Below are 19,683 nucleotides of genomic sequence, written 5' to 3'. Positions count from 1 at the left end.
TTCCTAGCTCTATCTTCTAAATGTCTCTCAGATCCTTCAGTTTTGTTTTACTATATTTGTACTGTGTTTGCTTAGTCCATTAGTACTGTGTTTGCTTAGTCCATTAGTCCTCCAAATTGACTTAACCCTCCCAATCTTTTTTCATACTGTCATCAAAATAATCTTTCTGAAATAAAATCTGATCATTTCCCTCTCCTTTAATGGCTACCAATGCCTGTAAGGATTTAATTCCAATTACTCACTATGACATTAAAGCCTTCTATGACTTGACCCCTGGCTACTTAACTCTTTATTTTGTCTGTCATCATCTCAATTTCCTGAACTCTTTTCAGTTTCCCAAACAAACCATGCTATTTCTTAACTCCCTACTTTAGCTCACATTGTTCAGGCTGACTAAAATGCCTTTTCCTGAAAAATGTCCTCTCAGGTTTCAAGGTTCAGCTCAAGTGTCACATCTTCTAGAAATCTTTCTCTGAAACTTTATGGTTTCTTCCTCCTCAGGTAGGAACCAAGCATGCCTTTCTTTGTGCCTCAGCTTTGTACTGCACATATATCTGTCACAGCATTTTTAACACTTTAGTGTACATAATTCTTTACAAATTAATCTATCCTTGCTAGTTTATAAGATCCTAATGTAACCATTTTTATCTTGCCATCATCTAACTCAGTGCTAGACGCATGGCAAGTACTTTTTTTGAGTCATTAAGTCCGTTAATTAAGTAATTAAATTGTATTTCATTGGAGGGACAAAACTAAATTTTTGTGGGTTTTTTTATTTCTGTACTTCACTGTTGTTTTTTGGGGGGCACAATGTTTTCGTGGACTGTAATTATTTAGAAAAATTATATGGTCTTCAGAGTAATGTAGATCTACTTAGTAGTTTGATTTCTAAAACGACACACCTAAAAAAATACCATTTTTAATATAACTAACAGTAGCTTAGCTAACTAAATTAAAAGATTTTTCAGTGTTTTACATTATGGATCCAGGCTTTAAGCCATATTGACTTTTAAATCTATTTTTATTACCAATCATAACCAAGTTTGAATGCATGATAGACACAGTTAAGTATTTTTTTATATTTAGTGTTCTATTTAAATCTGAAATATAACCCAGAAAATCTTTAAAATGTGATAGTAAAATGATTTATAAATAAATGGTTTTATTGAAGAGCAGAAGAGCTGCTGTGATAGAAATGTAATTGTTAATAGAATTTTGTTATGTTTGATGTAACAGAGGTTAAACTACATTAAGTCACTGTCTGTATATATTTATTGTGTTCATCATTAATCTTTTTTTTACAGATGCATACTTTTTTCTTCAAAACTTTTGTGCCAATAACTTTTTTATATGTTTTAGAAATACACGGATATACCTTTGCCAGGTAATAGTTTTATTTTAGTTGAGAAAACAGATTTTTCTCAGACGTTTCATGTTCAAATTTGAATAATATTGTGTCTTCTATTGTAAAAATGCTATGGAAATCTGGAATTCATGGATCACTACTTTTGATTCATAGTGTTTCTTGGAAACTATCCCACATGAGAAATGGCCCTGAGCAGATGTGCTTAGTCATAAGAATTGCCAGACAGTTGCTTATGTGTTGGCACCTAGTCTTCTGAGCATAGAAAGCATGTTTTAAGATAAGAATTAGGGTTTTGTTGGCATTTTCCTATCTCGTCATACTGTTTTACTTTAATGTTATTTAAGAGTTACTTACTTTCACCACCTACTCAAAAAATGTTTAATGGGCATAAAGAAGAATATTAGATTTACTTCTGAAACATACTAGGAGTAGAAACAAATCATAACTTTATTGTTTGGAACTTTTACCTCTAATCGGGGATTACTGGTTTATTTCAAAATATGTATTGGTAATTATAATTATATTGTGCAAATACTCCACATTTGCACACCTAACCTAAAAATGTGTCTGTGTGGTATAAAGTTTAAAAAGCATAGGTTTGAAGTCAGACAGCTCTACATTTGTATTTTTTTATATATTCTATTGACTTGGACAGGTTGCTTAACCAAATGAACTTCAGTGACCTCATCTTTATAAAAGAAATAAAATGAACTTCCTTGTAGTGTTGCAGTGTAGTATAGACTTTTACTGTATTTGCTTTCCTCCATTCTACTTTACTATCCAACCTATGTAGGTATGCTTGTATAATATTTACAAAGCAGATACCTGTAGATTTGGGATTTGGTATTAATATAATAAATAGGCAATAGATATTTCCCTCCTGAGCTCTGGAAAATCCATCTTACTTTTGTTCTTGCTATTCTTTCTTTCTTTTTTTTTATATAAAATATGGTAATTTTATTTTTTTTAATTTTTTATTTTTTTTACAAATAGTTTATTGTCAAATTAGTTTCCACATAACACTCAGTGCTCATCCCCACAAGTGTCCTCCTCCATGCCCATCGCCCCTCCCTCCCACATCCATCAGTCCTCAGTTTTTGTCAGCATTCAAGAGTCTCTCATGGTTTGCCTCTCTCCCTTTCCCCCACCATTTCTCCCCTTCTTCTCCCCCTTGTTCCTCCGTCAAGTTCCTCCTAATCCTCCTATACGTGCAAACATATAGTATTTGTCCTTCTCTGCCTGATGAAACATTCCTTTTTTTTTCCTTGATTTTCCTCCTCTCTGTTGTTATAACCCCATGTCTTGTTAACTATGTAACAAAATTTTTTGTTTCTTATATCTGATTCCATCAAATATATTCATTTTTTAAAAATATTAGTCTCTCTTTTGTGGGGTTCTTCCAAGACCTCTAGTATATAGACCTCCCCAATGTTTCCTCGGATTACTATATTTTTTCCTTCCCCTTTTTTGAAATTGCTTGGGAGAAGTATCTATATTTGCTATAATCACTCTTTCAAATTTCTTTCAGTTGGGATTTGATCCTACCTCTCTATTCTTCTCCTCAAAATTACTGGTGCCATTTTGCCTGAAAACAAAATCCTCCATTCTCCTTTGTTGATTATTTTTCTACCCTTGAACATTTGTCTACTACATTTTTTGTGTTTGTGTCCTGATTACCTCTCCGACCTTTGTGACCATTTCTTTTCTTCCTTAACTTTTCCCACTTCCTTAGCCTACCAACTCAAAGTAGACAGTTCTTTCGTTCTATTACACATATCCCCCCTCCTTTAAATGATCATATTTATCTTATCCAAGTTAAACTTTAATCTCAATAATACTGTTTCCCAAATATGTACCTCTGGCCCTAGTTGAGCTCTATACTTGAATTGCTAGAGCAGTTTTTGTACTTTCTTTTTTTCAAGCAGCAGAATCCTTTAAAAAATCATACCCATAGAACCGCAATATATAAAACTGATCAAAGTGGAACTGCTATGATTGAGGTAAGAGTACAAATCTTCCCCATCTTATAACTAATACCATCATCAAACCTAGAAATTTTGCTTAATTCTTCTCTTTTGCTTTACCCCCACATTCAAATCGTGTTGGCTCTTTCTCCAGATTAGGGGTGTCTGGGTGGCTCAGTCGGTTGGGCAGCCGACTTTGGCTCAATTCATGAGCTCACAGCTTGTGGGTTCGAGCCCCACTTTGGGCTCTGTGCCGACAGCTTGGAGCCTGGAGCCTGCTTCAGATTCTGTGTCTCCCTCTCTCTCTGACCTCCGTGCTCACACTTTATCTCTCTCTCTCAAAAAATAAATAAACACTAAAAAAAAAAAATCTATATCCAGATTATCACAAATCCAGTCATTACCATTCTCACCTCTATTCCAAGCTATCACTATCTTTGCCTGTGTTTGTCTTCTCTCTGGTCTTTCTGGTTTCACTTTTATCCCACTCTAAATCATTCTCTACATACCATCCCAAGTAGTCTTCTCAAAGTATAAAATAAATCCCATCACTCACCTGTTTTAACATTCAGTGGTTTTCATTGCAGTTAAATCAAATTCCAGAATTCTTCCCATGTCCACTTTTCTTCTGTAATACATTCCAGCTAATTGTCATTTCTTACAGTAGCTTTTTAATACTATTTGCATTCATTGTTAATTCTCTGTGCCTTATAACTCTCCCTAGATTTTAAGTTGATTCATTGTCCTTTATATCTTAGCTCAAATATATCTTCATTAGACAGGCTGTTTCTGATGACCCATGTCTTTCTCTCATTGTATACCATTCACTTCATAGCATTATCATTTTCTGAAAGTACTTCATTTGTTTACATACATTTTGTGTATATCCCTATACTACAGTGTAAAGTTTATGAGGACAGGAACTATATTTCCCTTGTTTACTACTGCATCACTACTACTGACAGTAGTACTTAGCATAGTTTACGCTAGGTGTTGAATGAAATAAGTCTAGGGCTCCAGAAATACAAAACTGAATGAGTCACCAACACTTGAAGCTCAACATGTCCTGACTATATTCATGGTGTCTGGTGTATGACAAACATTCAGTAAATATTTGTTGAAAGAATGAGTGGATAGAATCTCATAAATTCTGTCTTGGTAAAATCTATGCCATCTTACTCAGTGGAACTGCTTACTTTTTGTCACCATCACCCTTCACCAATCCTGTCTCTGTTTTCATTTATTATGATCTATTGGTTAAGGGAAAAAGGACCATCAGTCTAGTCCATCCTTTTTCACAAATGCCAGATTTAAATTCCTGAAGTACAGCTCTGATCCCATTATTTGAGCAGCTCCCCATTGCATTTAAATTTATACAGATCACTTGACTTGTTAATTGAGGCACATTGTAGCTCCCCATCATCTTTCCAGTCTTATTTCCTACACTTTCTTACCTTCATGTTTGTATTTGCTTTGTTACTTGAAGCTTTCTCTGTGTCTCTGCTTGCGAAATTCATCATTCCTCTATCAATTCTCATTTTAAATACCCCCTACTTTAATAGGCTCTAAACTAAATGCAAATATACTACCTACTTTCTTTTAATCTTTTGTGATGCTTGAAGTATGTTTTGTGACCCTTCTAAAGATAAGTGTATCTCACGTATCATTGTGTGCTTCCTATCCACAGACATTCTGAAGTAGGACTCAGATAGAGACTGTGCATATATAGTTGCAAAAAGCTTTCCTACACAGAAGTTATAGAGAACCATTAGTAGTATGATAAAAAATTATATTCTAATATAGAATTCAGAATTTTGAACTAAATTGTGTATAATTTTGAATTAAGTAAAATTTATGCACAAATGAACTATTTTTAGAATGCAAAAACCTCTATTTTAAATTTTGATAGCTAAGTATGTCAATTGGTTTTAGTTTCCTAGTATGCTTTTGCCTTTTGAATATGTTTAATCATTAGACTGTGACTAACGATTGGAAAAAAAAAAATTGAAATAAAACTTCCAAAAATAAATAATAAAATAAAAAAGTAAAATAAAACTTTTGCTGTGATTTTTACTTAAGTTTTTTAAAAGCAGAAATGATCTTAAAAATTTGGAACTTTGGGGGCACCTGGGTGACTCAGTCTGTTAAATGTCCAACTTCAGCTTAGGTCTTGATCTCACAGTTCGTGGGTTTAAGCCCCACGTCAGGCTGTGTTCTGATAGCTCAGAGCCTGGAGCCAGCTTCAAATTCTGTGCCTCCCTCTCTCTCTGCCCTTCTCTCACTCACACTCTCTTTCTCTCTCTCTCAGAAATAAATAAACATTAAAAAAATTTTATATTCAGGATTATGTTTATTGGTTCCTTTAAAGGTTTTACAAGTCTGAATATTTGAAAGGACTGAAAAAACTCCACAGAGGATACTCATATAAGGCTAACATTTAAAGGCAAAAGATACCATGCAGTTAAAAAAAAAAAAAAAGCCATAAACAGACACAAGTGACATTCAGCCACAAGCATCCCTAGGATCTTTAGACAATGACATACTTTGTCTCCATATTGAACTACCAAGGTCCATCTTTTTTTGCCTCTCTGGTACCATAGTCCATCCCAGGTGTCTAACCAGTACCAAATGAAAACCATCAGTTAAAATTCTGTTGGGGTGTTGTGAGGTGATTTTCAGACTTTAAACAGCACATCATAAATCTCACTTTTCATTTTTTGGCTAAGATTTAGGGTTAGACATCATACATCCCAGTACTTTCTCAACTATAATCTAGCTATACCACATAGTTCATAACAATTTAAATTCTAAAATAGGGCAAAATTATAATGGTAGTTTGCATTTATATAAACTAAAGTGTATAAAAGTGCTTTAATATGCATTAACTTATTTGAACTTTATGTTGTGTGAGCTATATAGGAAAATTGTTTTTAGTTTTCTATTTTAAAGCTGCAGTTTGGTGACTCAGAGGTTAAGTGATTGGCCCAGTTCACATGTGGGGTGTTGGAGTAAAGTACAGAAGATAGACCTTAATAATGTGTATTCTACAATGTTTCTTAGTATTTCATGCCAAAAATAGAATTATTTACTTCTTGTAAAAAAAAAAAAAAAGGAGGAATGAATATAAATATATAAAACTAATTTTTCGCCCAAACATAGCTTTTTGTGCTTTAGGGAAATTAATATAACAAATAATTACTGTATATTTTTCCTTTAATGAGTTTAGATTTCTTAAATGATTTTTTTTTTTAATTTAAATCCAAGTTAGGTAACATGTAGTGTAATAATGATTTCGGGAATAGAATTCAGTGATGCATCACTTACATGTAACACCCAATACTCAACCCAACATGTGTCCTACTTGATGTTCCTCGCCCATTTAGCCCATCCTCCCTCCCAATACCCCTCCAGCAACCCTGTTTGTTCTCTGTATTTAAGAGTCTTGTATGGTTTGTCTCCCTCTGTTTTTATATTCTTTTTGCTTCCCTTTCCTTATGTTCATCTGTTTTGTATCTTAAATTCCATGTATGAGTGAAGTCACATGATATTTGTCTTTCTCTGACTAATTTTGCTTAGAATAATATACTCTAGTTCCATCCACGCTGATACAGATGGCAAGATTTCGTTCTTTTTGGTTGCTGAGTAATATTTCATTGTCTATGTATACCATATCTTCTTTATTCATCATCAGTTGATGCATATTTGGCTTCTTTCCATACTTTGGCATTGTCCATAGTGCTGCTATAAACATTGGGGTGCATGTGCCCCTTCGAATAAGCATTTTTGTAGCCTTTGGATACAAATACCTAGTAGTACAACTACTGAGTCATAGGGTAGTTCTATTTTTAATTTTTTTGAGGAAACTCCATACTGTTTTCCAGAAGGGCTGCACCAGGTTGCATTCCCACCAGTAGTGCCAAAGGGTTCCTCTTTCTCCACATCCTCGCCAACATCTGTTGTGGCCTGAATTGTTAATTTTAGCCATTCTGACTGGTGTGAGGTGGTATCTCATTGTGGTTTTTGGTTTGTATTTCCCTGATGAGTGATGCTGAGCATCTTTTCATGTATCTGTTAGCCATCTGGATGTCTTCTTTGGAAAAGTGTCTGTTCATGTCTTTTGACCATTTCTTCACTGGATTGTTTGTTTTTTGGGTGTTGAGTTTGAGAAGTTCTTTATAGATTTTGGAAACTAGCCCTTTATCTGATATGCACTTTGCAAATATCTTCTCACACTCCATCAGTTGCCTTTTCGTTTTGCTGATTGTTTCCTTTGCTGTGCAGAAGTTTTTATTTTGGTGAGGTCCCAATAGTTCATTTTTGCTTTTGTTTCCCTTGACTCCAGCGATTTGTTAAGTAAGAAGTTGCTGTGGCCAAGGTCAAAGAGGTTGTTACCTGCTTTCTCCTTTAGAATTTTGATGGCTTCCTGTCTTACATGTAGTTCCTTCATCCATTTTTGAATTTATGTTTGTGTGTGGTGTAAGAAAGTGGTCCAATTTCATTCTTCTGCATGCCGCTGTCCAGTTTTCCCAGCACCGTTTGCTGAAGAGAATGTCTTTTTCCCTTTGAATATTCTTTCCTTACATTGTCAAAGATTAGTTGGCCATACGTTTGTGGATCCATCTCTGGGTTCTTTGTACTGTTCCACTGATATATGTCTGTTTTTGTGCCATTACCATACTGTCTTTATGATTATGGCTTTGTAAGAGAGCTTGAAGTCTGGAATTGTGATGCCTCCAGCTTTAGTTTCCTTTTTCAGGATTCCTTTGGCTAGTTGAGGTCCTCTCTGATTCCATACAGATTTTAGGATTGTTTTTTCTAGCTCTGGGAAGAACGCTGGCGTTATTTTGATAGGGATTGCTCCTTTTAATGACTTACAAAAAGTAAAAAGTCTTAAGACCAGTACTGGAATTTTTTTCTTTGAATTATGTAGAAGATTTAATTTCAAATGAGGTAATATATATTTGGAAGAGTTCACAAAATTATTATTCCAAGATTTCCACACATGAATATTAAATTGGATATGAAGGATCTAAGTCAAATGTCAAGATATAATTGTACCTGTTACTCTTTATCTTCTCCTGTATGCTCTTTTATTCATTTATGACTTTTTACTTGTCTACAATTTTCCAGGTACTGTGCTATCTTCTGAGAATTTAAAAGTTAGTAAAATGCTATTTTTTGCCTTTAATGATCTTCCATATTTTTTATAAACTTACATTTTCACAAACGAGTAGGTGTTAATAACGTAAAAAGTATTCTGTAGAGGGGAGGGGCAAGATGGCGGAGACGTAGGAAGCTCCGTACTTGCACTCACGCCCATACCTCACATGGAAAAGATATGAAGCCATTGGAAACCTTACAAAACCTGAGAGACTGGGAGAAAAGGGATGCAGAATCCACTGAGAAAGACTTCTAATGTGAGTGCAAACTGGGGAAGATAAAATCTGGAGGGGATCAGAGACTCCAGGGTCCGAGGAGATCCCCTTCTATGGGGAGTGAGGGGAAAAGGAAAGAGTCTGAAACAGAAAAACCTCCGCTCGGGGGAAAAAAACCTCCTCTCGGGGCATAGAAACACCCTGCGTGCCAAATACCTGCATGCCAGGTCCTGCCAGGTCCTCTCACGCCAACTGGTCCCGGAGGGGCTGAGCGCACAGACTGCTTCTTTGCGCTTGCTCCGGGCTGGCTGGACTTCTAAAGTAGCGGCGCGCCTGCCACCATTGTCCTCCCGGAGGGCTTGGGCCCCTGGAAGAGCCACGCGCGGACACGGGCGTCCGCGCTCCTGGCTGACTGGAACTCTAGAGGGAAGGCAAAGAGCTAAAAACTGGGAGATTTGCCTGTGAGTTCGTGTTTCGGGTGACAAGCATAGAGGGACCTGGTTTTCCTCACTCCAGCGGGCTCGGCGCACCCAACAGGAAAGCCCCCGCCCATGCTCACCAGCCTGACCCAGAGAAGGAAGCAGCAATTCTGACTCCACCCCCAGAGCTCGGCAGGAGGCCTGGAATTGCCCAAAGGGAATTGCCTGGGAAGTTGTGTCTAAGGCAATTTCAGCGGGATGATTGGACTGGGATTTAGAGACTGGGACTGGCCTGGGTCGAAGAGTGCAACCAACTTTGGCTGCGCCCCCAGTACGGGGAGTTTACATGCCCAAAAAAAATGAGGTGCAGCGCTTGTTTCAAGAAGGGACTGGAGCACCGCCACTCTCCTCCCCACAACCGCCAAGGCAGAACTCCCGCCTGACACATTGGATCACACCATGCCCATCCCTGCTTGAGAGCTGCCCTTCCTCCCTTTTTTTTTTCTTTTTCTTTTTTTTTTTTCTCTTTTCTTTCTTTTTTCCCCAGAACTGACCAGATTAACTCCAGTAACCGGCTTGCTTAAACAATCACAACGAGTCCATTCTGTAGATGTAAATTCTACACCTACCGACATTTTCATCTTTCTCTCAGGAGTAATTAGACTATATAGTCTCTCTGGATAATACCAGCGTCCTTCTCTCACCTATTCAACCATATTCTAACCTTTAGCTCTTTGAAAAAAGCTTCTTTTCCCTTCTGCCTCTTCATTCTATTTCCAATTTTGCCTCATCCCCACGCTGTCTTCTCTCCCTTTCTCTATGCTCTTCAACCAGCACTGCATACACACAGCTATTTAACTGTAGCTGGGAAATCCGGTTATATGCTTTAAACCATTCTTTGTCCATCAGTTTTCTTCTTTTTTCCTTTTCTTTTCTCCTTTTTGACCGTTTTATGTATTTCATACTCTCTATTATTTGCCCCCCCTTCTCCATCTTTTCTCTTAACTTTTTTGTTTTCCCTCTTGGTTTGTATGTTAGTTGAATTACTCTGTGCGTTTGTGTGCCCCTGCTCCCTGTGTGTTTGTTTTCTTTTCCAGGGCTACCTCAAGAAACAATCCAGAGTACGCAAGGTGGAGAGCCCCAAACATCACTACGAATAGGAAAATAAAATAACCAAGGTCCCAACAAGAGAGACCAAGAGATACCATTCAAAAAACACTCTCTGAAAGAATAGGCCCTGGACAGTCAAAGAGTCTTCTTGGATACAGCAGCGCTCATAGGTGCAGAGAGCATAACAGGTCATTAAAACTAACAAGAGCTGGAGCGCTAACTGACGAAACAGAAGAGCTATCCTCCAAAGAAACTGGAAGAAGAAATGACAGCTAATGAAGTGCTCAAAACAGATATCAGCAGCATAACTGAATAAGATTTTAGAATAATAATGGAAAAATTAATAGCGGGGCTTGAAAAAAGCATANCTACTAGAACTGATCCAAGAATTCAGCCAAGTTGCAGGGTACTGATCTCACAGTTCATAGGTTCAAGCCCCACTTTGGGCTCTGTGCTGACAACCCAGAGCCTGGAGCCTTCTTTGGATTTTCTGTCTCCCTCTCTCTCCCCCTCCCAGACTCACGCTTTGTCTGTCTGTCTGTCTCTCTCTCAAAGATGATAAGCATCTGGAGCACCTGGGTGGCTCAGTCAGTTAAGCATCCAGCTTTGGCTCAGTCATAATCTCATGGTTCATGGCTTCAAGCCCCACGTCAGGCTCTGTGCTGACAGCTCAGAGTCTGTTGCCTGCTTTGGATTCTTTGTCTCCTTTTCTCTCTGCTCCTCCCCAACTCATGCTTTGTCTCCTATGCCTCTCAAAAATAAATAAACATTAAAAATATTTAATGAATAAACATTAAATATATATATATTAGAGAGAGAGAATAACTGGTTAAGTCCATTTATTGATTCATTTATTAGTTGCTGTCCTGAAATTATCTCTAAAAGTAGATTTTAAGTGCATTGGTGTAAGGTAGTCTTGGTTTTAGTTTCGTTGTTTGGTGATCATTTTTGCAAGTGGAAAGTTATATTTTATGTCTGATGAATTCAGAGCTTTATAAATTGGATTTATTTAAAATGAATCATTTTCCTAAAGTGCTTAATTTTATATTCTTGAGACCACTTTTTTGTAGACAGTATATCATAGTGGATTCTATTTAAATACCAATTTCATTACTTTGTGAGTCATTGGGCAAGTTGGTTAATCTCTGTCAACTTCATTGTCTTGACTTAAGTATTATAGAATAGCGTCAATAGTACTTAATTTCCAGAGAGAGTTAATTATATTAAGTGAGATGATTGCAAAACATTTAGGACAGTTCCTGGTATATAATGATTATCTGATACGCTTTAGCTATTATTAGATATTTATTTTTCATTGTTTTATCCAATCAGTAATGTAATTATAAATACTGTTAGCCAGAAGTAACTCAGTTAACATTTATTAGGAATTTTCCATGAAATAATTTAAGTTCAATAGCACTAATATGATTTATATTTAATAGCTACCTAAAATATAAGTAAGAAATAAACATGGTCAGTTCCTATACTAAAGTAGCTTTGTTCCTAAAAATGTATGTTTTTTACATAAATCAGGTGTTTTCTATTCATACTTAGTGCTTATTTAGTAGGATATTAAAAGTCTCTTTTTCTGTTTCAGAAAGTCTATCCTAAAATCTTTTCCTCTGAGTAGTCAACATATTGAAACTTACTTGATGTCAACAGAATATTCAATAAACTTGTTATTTTTATCCTTTGCAACTACAATTTCTGAAAAAATTAATAACTATTATACTATTTTGAGACAAATCTTTGAATTTATTATGTTTAGTGGCTACATAATACATACTTCTAATGTTTAAGGAATGATCAAGGCATTGAAGTTTTGATACATTTTCATAGAAAAGCCAATCAGGGATACTTCTTTAACTCTATAAATTCAGGAAATTATAAACATAACTATATTCTACTTAACTGTAGTTAAAGTTCCATATTCTATATAGAATTCTATAACTATATTCTACTAAACTGTAGTTATTAGGTTATTTATTAAGATGATAAAGTACTTTTTCATGAAATATCAATCATTTGAGTATGAAATACAATTTTTCCAAATAAAGTAGTAATGACTCCCACTCTATACCCTGTCCTTTAGTGATATTTTTCCTCTTCACTCTCTTCCACGTGTATTTTATTAGTAATAAAGGACTTTTTTAGCACCTACCCCTTAGATTCATTTTTAGATGCACAAGAGTTAGTACTGATTTTACCATATTTGGATTTCTTTTATAATATTTTTATTCTTTATGGTCTATGAAAAGTGTTTATTAATTTAATTTGTATTTTAGGCAAGCCAAGTTAGATCTGAGAGTTGCAGCAGCAAAAGTGGAAGAGTTAACCAATGTAACTGAAGATCTTCATGGACAGATGCAAAAGAAGGTATTTTCCTATTTTGGGGGCAACTGGAAGCCTGTGGCTTAGTTTTCTATGAATTTTATTATTAAGCTATTTTGGATAGGTATTAAAGAGAGTTGTTGAAAAATGAATTAAAAATCATTTTGTTGCCCTAAGTATAAAATATGAAATTAGGAGGCTAAATTATAATTTTGGAGGTAACTTCTTTCCAGCTACTTTATCCTGAGTTAATAAAACATTGTAATAATTCCTAAATACATCATCAGTAAGACATATTAATACAAGATCAAGTTTGATTAATTGGGAATATGTAAATGATGATAAGCATTAATGCTACATTTTGTGTTATTTATAGAAATAAGAGATTGGTTTTTTATGTGTAATAAGAACATTTCACGATAGTCCAGAAAATGTCAGGCTTTAAATTTAGATAGGCCTAATTATTAAAAAATTCTAGCTCTTGTACTTACTAGCTGTGTAACTTCTCTAAGCCTTATTTCCTAATCTATAAAAGTTGATTACATATTTCTAGTAATGGTACATTCATCAGAGATTTATGCAAAACTTCCCACAGATAACATTTATAAACATTGGAAACATTCTTTAAAACACCAGAACATGCTCCAAAACAGAAAGACACTGAAAGAGGTATGATTTGTGAGTTTTTAAATTTCTGACCTGAGAGTTTCACCAACCCACATAGCTGTGGCTTCAGAAATCAACAGCCTTATTTATATTAACTTAAATGGCCAAGATCAAAGTTTAAGGCTGGAAAGATAGTTCAAAATTTAAAGAACAAATATTACCAGCAAAAGAACCACAAAAAAGAGAGAGACCTAAATTCTGAGTACAAACTCTAACTAAATCCATGGCTAACAGCCAATCTGTGCATAGAGGATTGGGAGAGGGAGACCAGTGAAAAAGTCAGAGACCTGCAAGAAATCTACTCTTGAAAGATAGAGCTATATGGAAGTAGATATTTGAGTTTGCTGTTATCTGTAATTGAGTACATTCCTGAAATATGTGTTATTCAAGCAACGGAGAGCTAAAGCCTTCATGTTTGAAGTATCAAAGGAGAGAGCTCAGAGCAGGCAAAGCAGCTAGAAATTACAGGACAATCTATAATAGCACCAAAATCATGAAGAAATGAGCCCTTGGCTGCCCAAACTTGACAAATCCTCAAATTGAACAGGTACGGGAGAATTTCCAGGAAGCCTCGTTAAAAAACCAGCAGTGGAAAGAAATAAGAAATTATCAGAGTTGGTAGCTCCTCCTACTGTAGGGGAAGCATTTCAGAGTTTGCACCTAGTCAAGATAATTGCCTACTTGCACAAAAAAGCCAGTAATGCTCAACAAAATAGAATCCAAAGTAACTGTAATGCATTATCTATATTATCCAGTTTTCAACCCAAAATTCCTAGACAGGAAAGTGTGACTGACAGAGCTGGGGTCAGGGAAACAGTCCATAGAAACTCTCTCTAAGCAAATCCAACTCTTAGATTTAGCAGGCAAAGGCTTCAAATAATCTGTTATAAATATGTTCAAAGAGTTAAAGAAAATCTATATTTAAATTAGAGTAAAATAAGGTTTCAGTGAAGAAGCAGAAAGAGAATTTTAACTGAGAAATAGAAAATAATTTTAAAAATAGAAATCCTGGAGTTTAGGGGTGCGAGGGTGGCTCAGTTGGTTAAGTGTCCAATTCTTGGTTTTGGCTCAGGTTATGACCTCATTCATGGTTTCATGAGTCTGAGCCCTGCATCAGGATCTGCACTGCCAGTATGGAGCCTGCTTGGGAACTCTGCCTCCCTCCTTGCTGCCCCTCCCTGCCTCACACTGTCTCTGTCTCTCTCAAAATAAATAAATAAACTTAAAAAAAAAAAAAAGGCATTCTGAAGTTCAAAAGTATAGTAACCAAGGTAAAAATTTTATTAGATGGGCTCAAGAATAGACTGGGAAAAGCAGAAGAAATAACCAATGAACTTGAAGATAGATCAACAGAAAATTTGCCATTCAAAAACAGGGTTTTAAAAGGTGGAAGAAAAATGAACAAGTCCTCAGAGATCTATGGGAAAATATGAAGCAAGCCAACAGTGTAATTGGGATTGCAGAAGGGAAGGAAACAGAAAAGATATCTAAAGAAATAGTGGCTGAAAACATCTAAAATTTGGTGGTAAACAGGTAGGATAAATACAAAGAAAATTACTTCTAGTCACATCATGACAACACTGACAGCCAAATATAAAGCTAAAACTTGAAAGCAGCAAAAGAAAAATGGCACGAACTGGGGAACAGTGATAAGAGTAATGGCTACCCTCTCGTTAAGAAACCCGGAAGCTGAAGGGGTTCCAGATGGCAGAGTAGCACGGAAGTTCTCAGCTTGTCTCATTTCTGAAACGCAGGTAGATCAGCACCAAACCATTTTGCACATCTGAGAAACTGATCTGAGGATTAACACAACAGTCTGCATAACTTGAGCCATAGAACTCAGCAGGTATATGGTGCGGAGGGGTGGACTGAGGGAGAGAACAGCTGTGGAGGGTAGGGAGCTTTCTGCAGAGGACAGGGAAAGGGAAGGAGAGTGTGGCGTATAAGGAGAGTGCAGGAAAAGTACTCTCCCCCAAAAGTAACTGGAGAAAAGAGTGAAAACACTCACAAGGGACTGAACAAGAAATCTGTTCCCCAAAACCACTTATGGGAAGAAAGGAGAGGGTTTCAATACCACTAGGATTCTATAAACATTAGAGAGCCGAGTCTGAAATTCCAGAGCCCAGTGCTGGGCAGTGGTCTGGTGAAGAAAAAGGGAAAATTGCCAGGAGCACGCAATGGGGCCTGAGGGATCCATGTGCTACACAGAGAGAAGTGGTTCTGCTTGGAGAGCATTTGGTAGGGTCCATACAGCGTTCCCATAGGCAAAGGTCCCAGCGGACCCTGGAGAGTAAATATGTTTGCTGGTATTGAGACAAAGATGCCAGAGTGTGGTGAAACCTGGTACCGGCTATGTGTTTGAATTGACACAATCTCAGAATCTCTCCTGCTGCACAAACACATAATCATTATTTGGGGCAAGCTGGTGCCCGGCCATTGCTCAGCGAGACCCTGCCCTAGAGAGTCAAAGCCGGTCCAAGCCCTAGGGTTGTCTGAAGTGAGGGATTTTGAAACACAGCCACATCTGAGATAAAACTATTGAGGGAGGTGCCACCTGGCACGCTGGTGATTTGGACACAAACAGGGTAAAGGCAGGGAGTAGACAGAGGCATGAGAGAAAGGAGGGTGCTTGATTGCAGGTTGGTGAGAATGCACAGTTCCTGTGCCAGAGACTAGGAAGCTACCTTTCCCATGTACATGTACATGCACATGTGCATGCTAGCCACACTGATGCACCTCAGTAAGCTAAGCAGCACCACTTAGTGGAGAATAGAGCCATTACACCAAGCCCCGCCCAACTGTGCCCTCCAAGCACATCCCCTAGAAGACCAACACAAGTCTCTGCCTGCTTAGTATATTGATTATAGAGTGCTTCATAGTTTGAGTTCTTGAGGAAACTAGATGTAACTTCATTTGGATTTTCATTCTGTTTTCTAGTTCATTTACTTGCTTTTTTTCTTCTGTGTTTATTTTTTTTTCTTTTTATTTCTCCTTTTCTTGGAAAAATTTATTTTTATTTTCTTCCAAAAATTTTTTAATTTTTTTTTACTTTTTTATTGCAAATTTTTTATTCTATTTCAATTTATCTCATTTCATTCTATTTATATTTTTCTAGTTTTTAAATTTTATCTTTTTTTTCTTTTCTTTCTATCCTTTTTTTCCCTCTAGTCTATCAAGCTTCTTTGAAGAGGCAAACCAAGCACACCTAGGATCCAGCTTCCTTTATTTAACTTTTTTTTAATTTTCAAATTTAAGTTTTTATTTCATTAATTTTTTTTTTCCTCCAAAATGACCAAATGGAGGAATTCACTTCAAAAGAAAGAACAGGAAGAAATGATATCCAGGGGCTTAATGAATACAGATATATTCAGTCATCATCATCCAAGATGTCTGAATTACAATTTAGAATGACAATAATAAGAATACTAGCTGGGTTGTAAAAAGCATTGAATCCTGTTTACAAAGAAAAAAAAGAAATAAAATCTATTCATGGCCAAAATTAAAAATGCTGTAACCAAGATGCAGTCTCTAATGGATGCCACAGAGGCAAGGATGAACAAAGCAGAGCAGTGAATCAGTGATACAGAAGACAAAATTATGGAAAACAATGAAGCAGAAATATAGAGGGGAACAAAGGTAAGAGAGCATGATACAAGCCTTCAAGAAATTAGTGACTTATTAAAAAGGAGTTAACATCCGAATCATAGCAGTCCCAGAAGATGAAGAGAGAGAAAAAGGGGCAAAGAGTGATGTAAGCAAATTATACTGGAAAATGTTTCTAATCTGGGATAGGACATAGACATTGAAATTCAAGAAGCACTGAAAACTCCCATTAGATTCAACAAAAACCAACCATCACTGAGGCATATCTTAGTCAAATTCATAAGATACACAGACAAGGAAAAAGTTATGAAAACAGCAAGGGAAAAAAAGTGCTTTACCTATAATGGAAGACAGATTAGGTTCACAGCAGACCTATCCACAGAAACTTGGCAGGCCAGAAAGAAGTGGCAGGGTGTATTCAATGTGCTAAATCAGTAAATTATGCAGCAAAGAAATCTTTATCCAAAAAGCTGTCATTCAAAATAGAAGGAGGGATAAAGAATTTCCCAGGCAAAAACTGAAGGAGTTCATGACCACTAAACCACTCTTGCAGGAAATCTTAAGGGGGACTCTTTGAGTGGAAAAAGATGAAACAAAACAAAAAAGACCAAAAACAACAAAGACTATAAAAGACCAGACAACATCCAGAAACTCAGGCAACATAATGGCACTAAATTCATATTTTTTTTGTACTTACTCTTAATGTCAGTGGACTAAATGCTCCAACTAAAAGACATAGAGTATCAGAATGGGTAAAAAAACAAGACCCATCTATCTGCTGCCTATAAGGGACCAGTATTAGACTTAAATTGAAAGTGAGGGGATGGTGAACCATCTGTCATGCTAATGGTCACCAAAAGAAAGCTGGACTAGCCATACTTGTATCAGACAAACTAGATTTTAAAATAAAGACTGTAACAAGAGATGAAGAAGAGCATCATATCATAAGTAAGGGGTCTATCCACCAAGATCTAACAATTGTAAAAATTTATGCTCCAAACATAGAAAATCCAAATATATAAACCAGTTCATCACAAACATAAAGAAACTCATTGATAATACCATAAATAGTAGGGGACTTTAACACCCTGTTTGCAGCAATGGACAAATCATTCAAGCAGATCAACAAGGAGACAATGGCTTTGAATGACACACTGGACCGGATGGACTTAACAGATATATTTAGAACATTACATCCTAAAGCAGAAGAATGCACATTCTTCTCGACTGCACATGGAACATTCTCCAGACTAGACCACATACTGGGACACAAATCACCTCTCAACAAGTACAAAAAAATCAGGTGTATACCTTGCATATTTTCAGACCATAACACTATGAAAATTGAAATAAGCCACAAGAAAAAATTTGGAAAGACCATGAATATTTGGAGATTAAAGAAATCCTACTATAGAATGAATGGATTAACCAAGAAATTGAAGAGGAAATTAATTAAAAAGTACATGGAGTCCAATGAAAATGAAAGTACTACAGCCCAAAACCCTGGGACTCAGCATAGGCAGTCATAGAGAGAAGTATATAGCAATCCAAGCCTTCCTAAAAAAAGGAAGAAGGGTCTCAAATACACAACCTAACCTTACACATTAAAGACCTGGAGAAAGAACAGCAAACAGAGCCCGAAACCAGCAAAAAAAGAGGAATGATAAAGATTCGAGCAGAATTCAGTGATATCGAAATCAAAGAAACAGAACAGATTAGTGAAACCAGGAGCAGGTTCTTTGAAAGAATTAACAAAATTATAACCCCCTAACTGGATTGATGAAAAAGAAAAAGCAAAGGACCTAAATAAAATAAATAAATAAATAAAATCACAACCAATACCACAGAAGTATAAACAATGGTAAGAGAATATTATGAGCAGTTATATGCCAACAAAATGGTCAGTCTGGAAGAAATGGACAAAGTCCTAGAAACATACAACTACCAAAACTGAAACAGGAAGAAATAGAAAATTTGAACAGACCCATAACCAGTAAAGAAATCAAATCAGTAGTAAAAAGTCTCCCAATAAACAAGAGTCCGGGGCTGGATGGCTTTCAAGGGGAATTCTACCAAACATTTATTTTTTTTACATAAGAAAATTTCTTTATATTATTTATATATATATATTTTTTAATGTTTATTTATTTCTGAGAGAGAGACAGCGTGAACAGGGGAGGGTCAGAGAGAGAGAGAGGCACGGAATCCAAAACAGGCTCCACACTCTGAGCTAGCTGTCAGCACAGAGCCTGATGCAGGGCTTCAACCCACAAACTGTGAGATCATGACCTCAGCTGAAGTCGGGCCCTTAACTGACTGAGCCACCCAGGTGCCCCTATTTTTTTTTTAATGTTTGTTTATTTTAGAGAGAGACACAGCATGTGAGTGGGGGAGGGTCAGAGAGAGAGGGAAACACAGAATCCAAAGCAGGCTCCAGGCTTTGAGCTATCAGCACAGAGCCTGACTTGAGGCTCGAACCCATGAACTGTGAGATCATGACCTGAGCTGAAGTCCGCCATTAGCCAACTGAGCCACCCAGGCACTCCTCTACCAAACATTTAAAGAAGAGGTAACACCTATTCTTTTAAAGCAGTTCCCAAATATAGAAATGGGAAGAAAACTTCCAAACTCATTCTACAAGGCCAACATTACCTTGATTCCAAAACCAGACAAAGACCTCACTAAAAAGAACTACAAACCAATTCCCCTGATAAACATGGATGCAAGAATTCTCAACAAGGTACTAGCAAACTGGATCGAAACGATACATTAAAAAAATTATTCACGACCAAGTGGGATTTATTTCTGGGATCCAGGGCTCATTCAGACTCTGCAAGCAATCAGTGTGC

General features: G+C 36.5%; 1 protein-coding gene across 1 annotated transcript in view; it reads left to right on the top strand.

The window, feature by feature from the left end:
• SCLT1 (sodium channel and clathrin linker 1) overlaps nt 1–19,683 on the top strand; it is a 194,818-nt gene that overhangs the window by 80,774 nt on the left and 94,361 nt on the right. Inside the window, exon 10 of the mRNA XM_077767069.1 lies at nt 12,520–12,610. Within this exon, the coding sequence (XP_077623195.1) occupies nt 12,520–12,610 (91 nt within the window). The remainder of the gene's footprint in view (nt 1–12,519; nt 12,611–19,683) is intronic.

The sequence above is a fragment of the Crocuta crocuta genome, unplaced genomic scaffold (genome assembly GCF_008692635.1).
Source record: "Crocuta crocuta isolate KB4526 unplaced genomic scaffold, BGI_CrCroc_1.0 scaffold120, whole genome shotgun sequence".
NCBI classification, from domain to species: domain Eukaryota; kingdom Metazoa; phylum Chordata; class Mammalia; order Carnivora; family Hyaenidae; genus Crocuta; species Crocuta crocuta.
The sequence above is the reverse complement of the archived record's forward strand: the minus strand, read 5'-3'. Positions and strand labels throughout refer to the sequence as shown.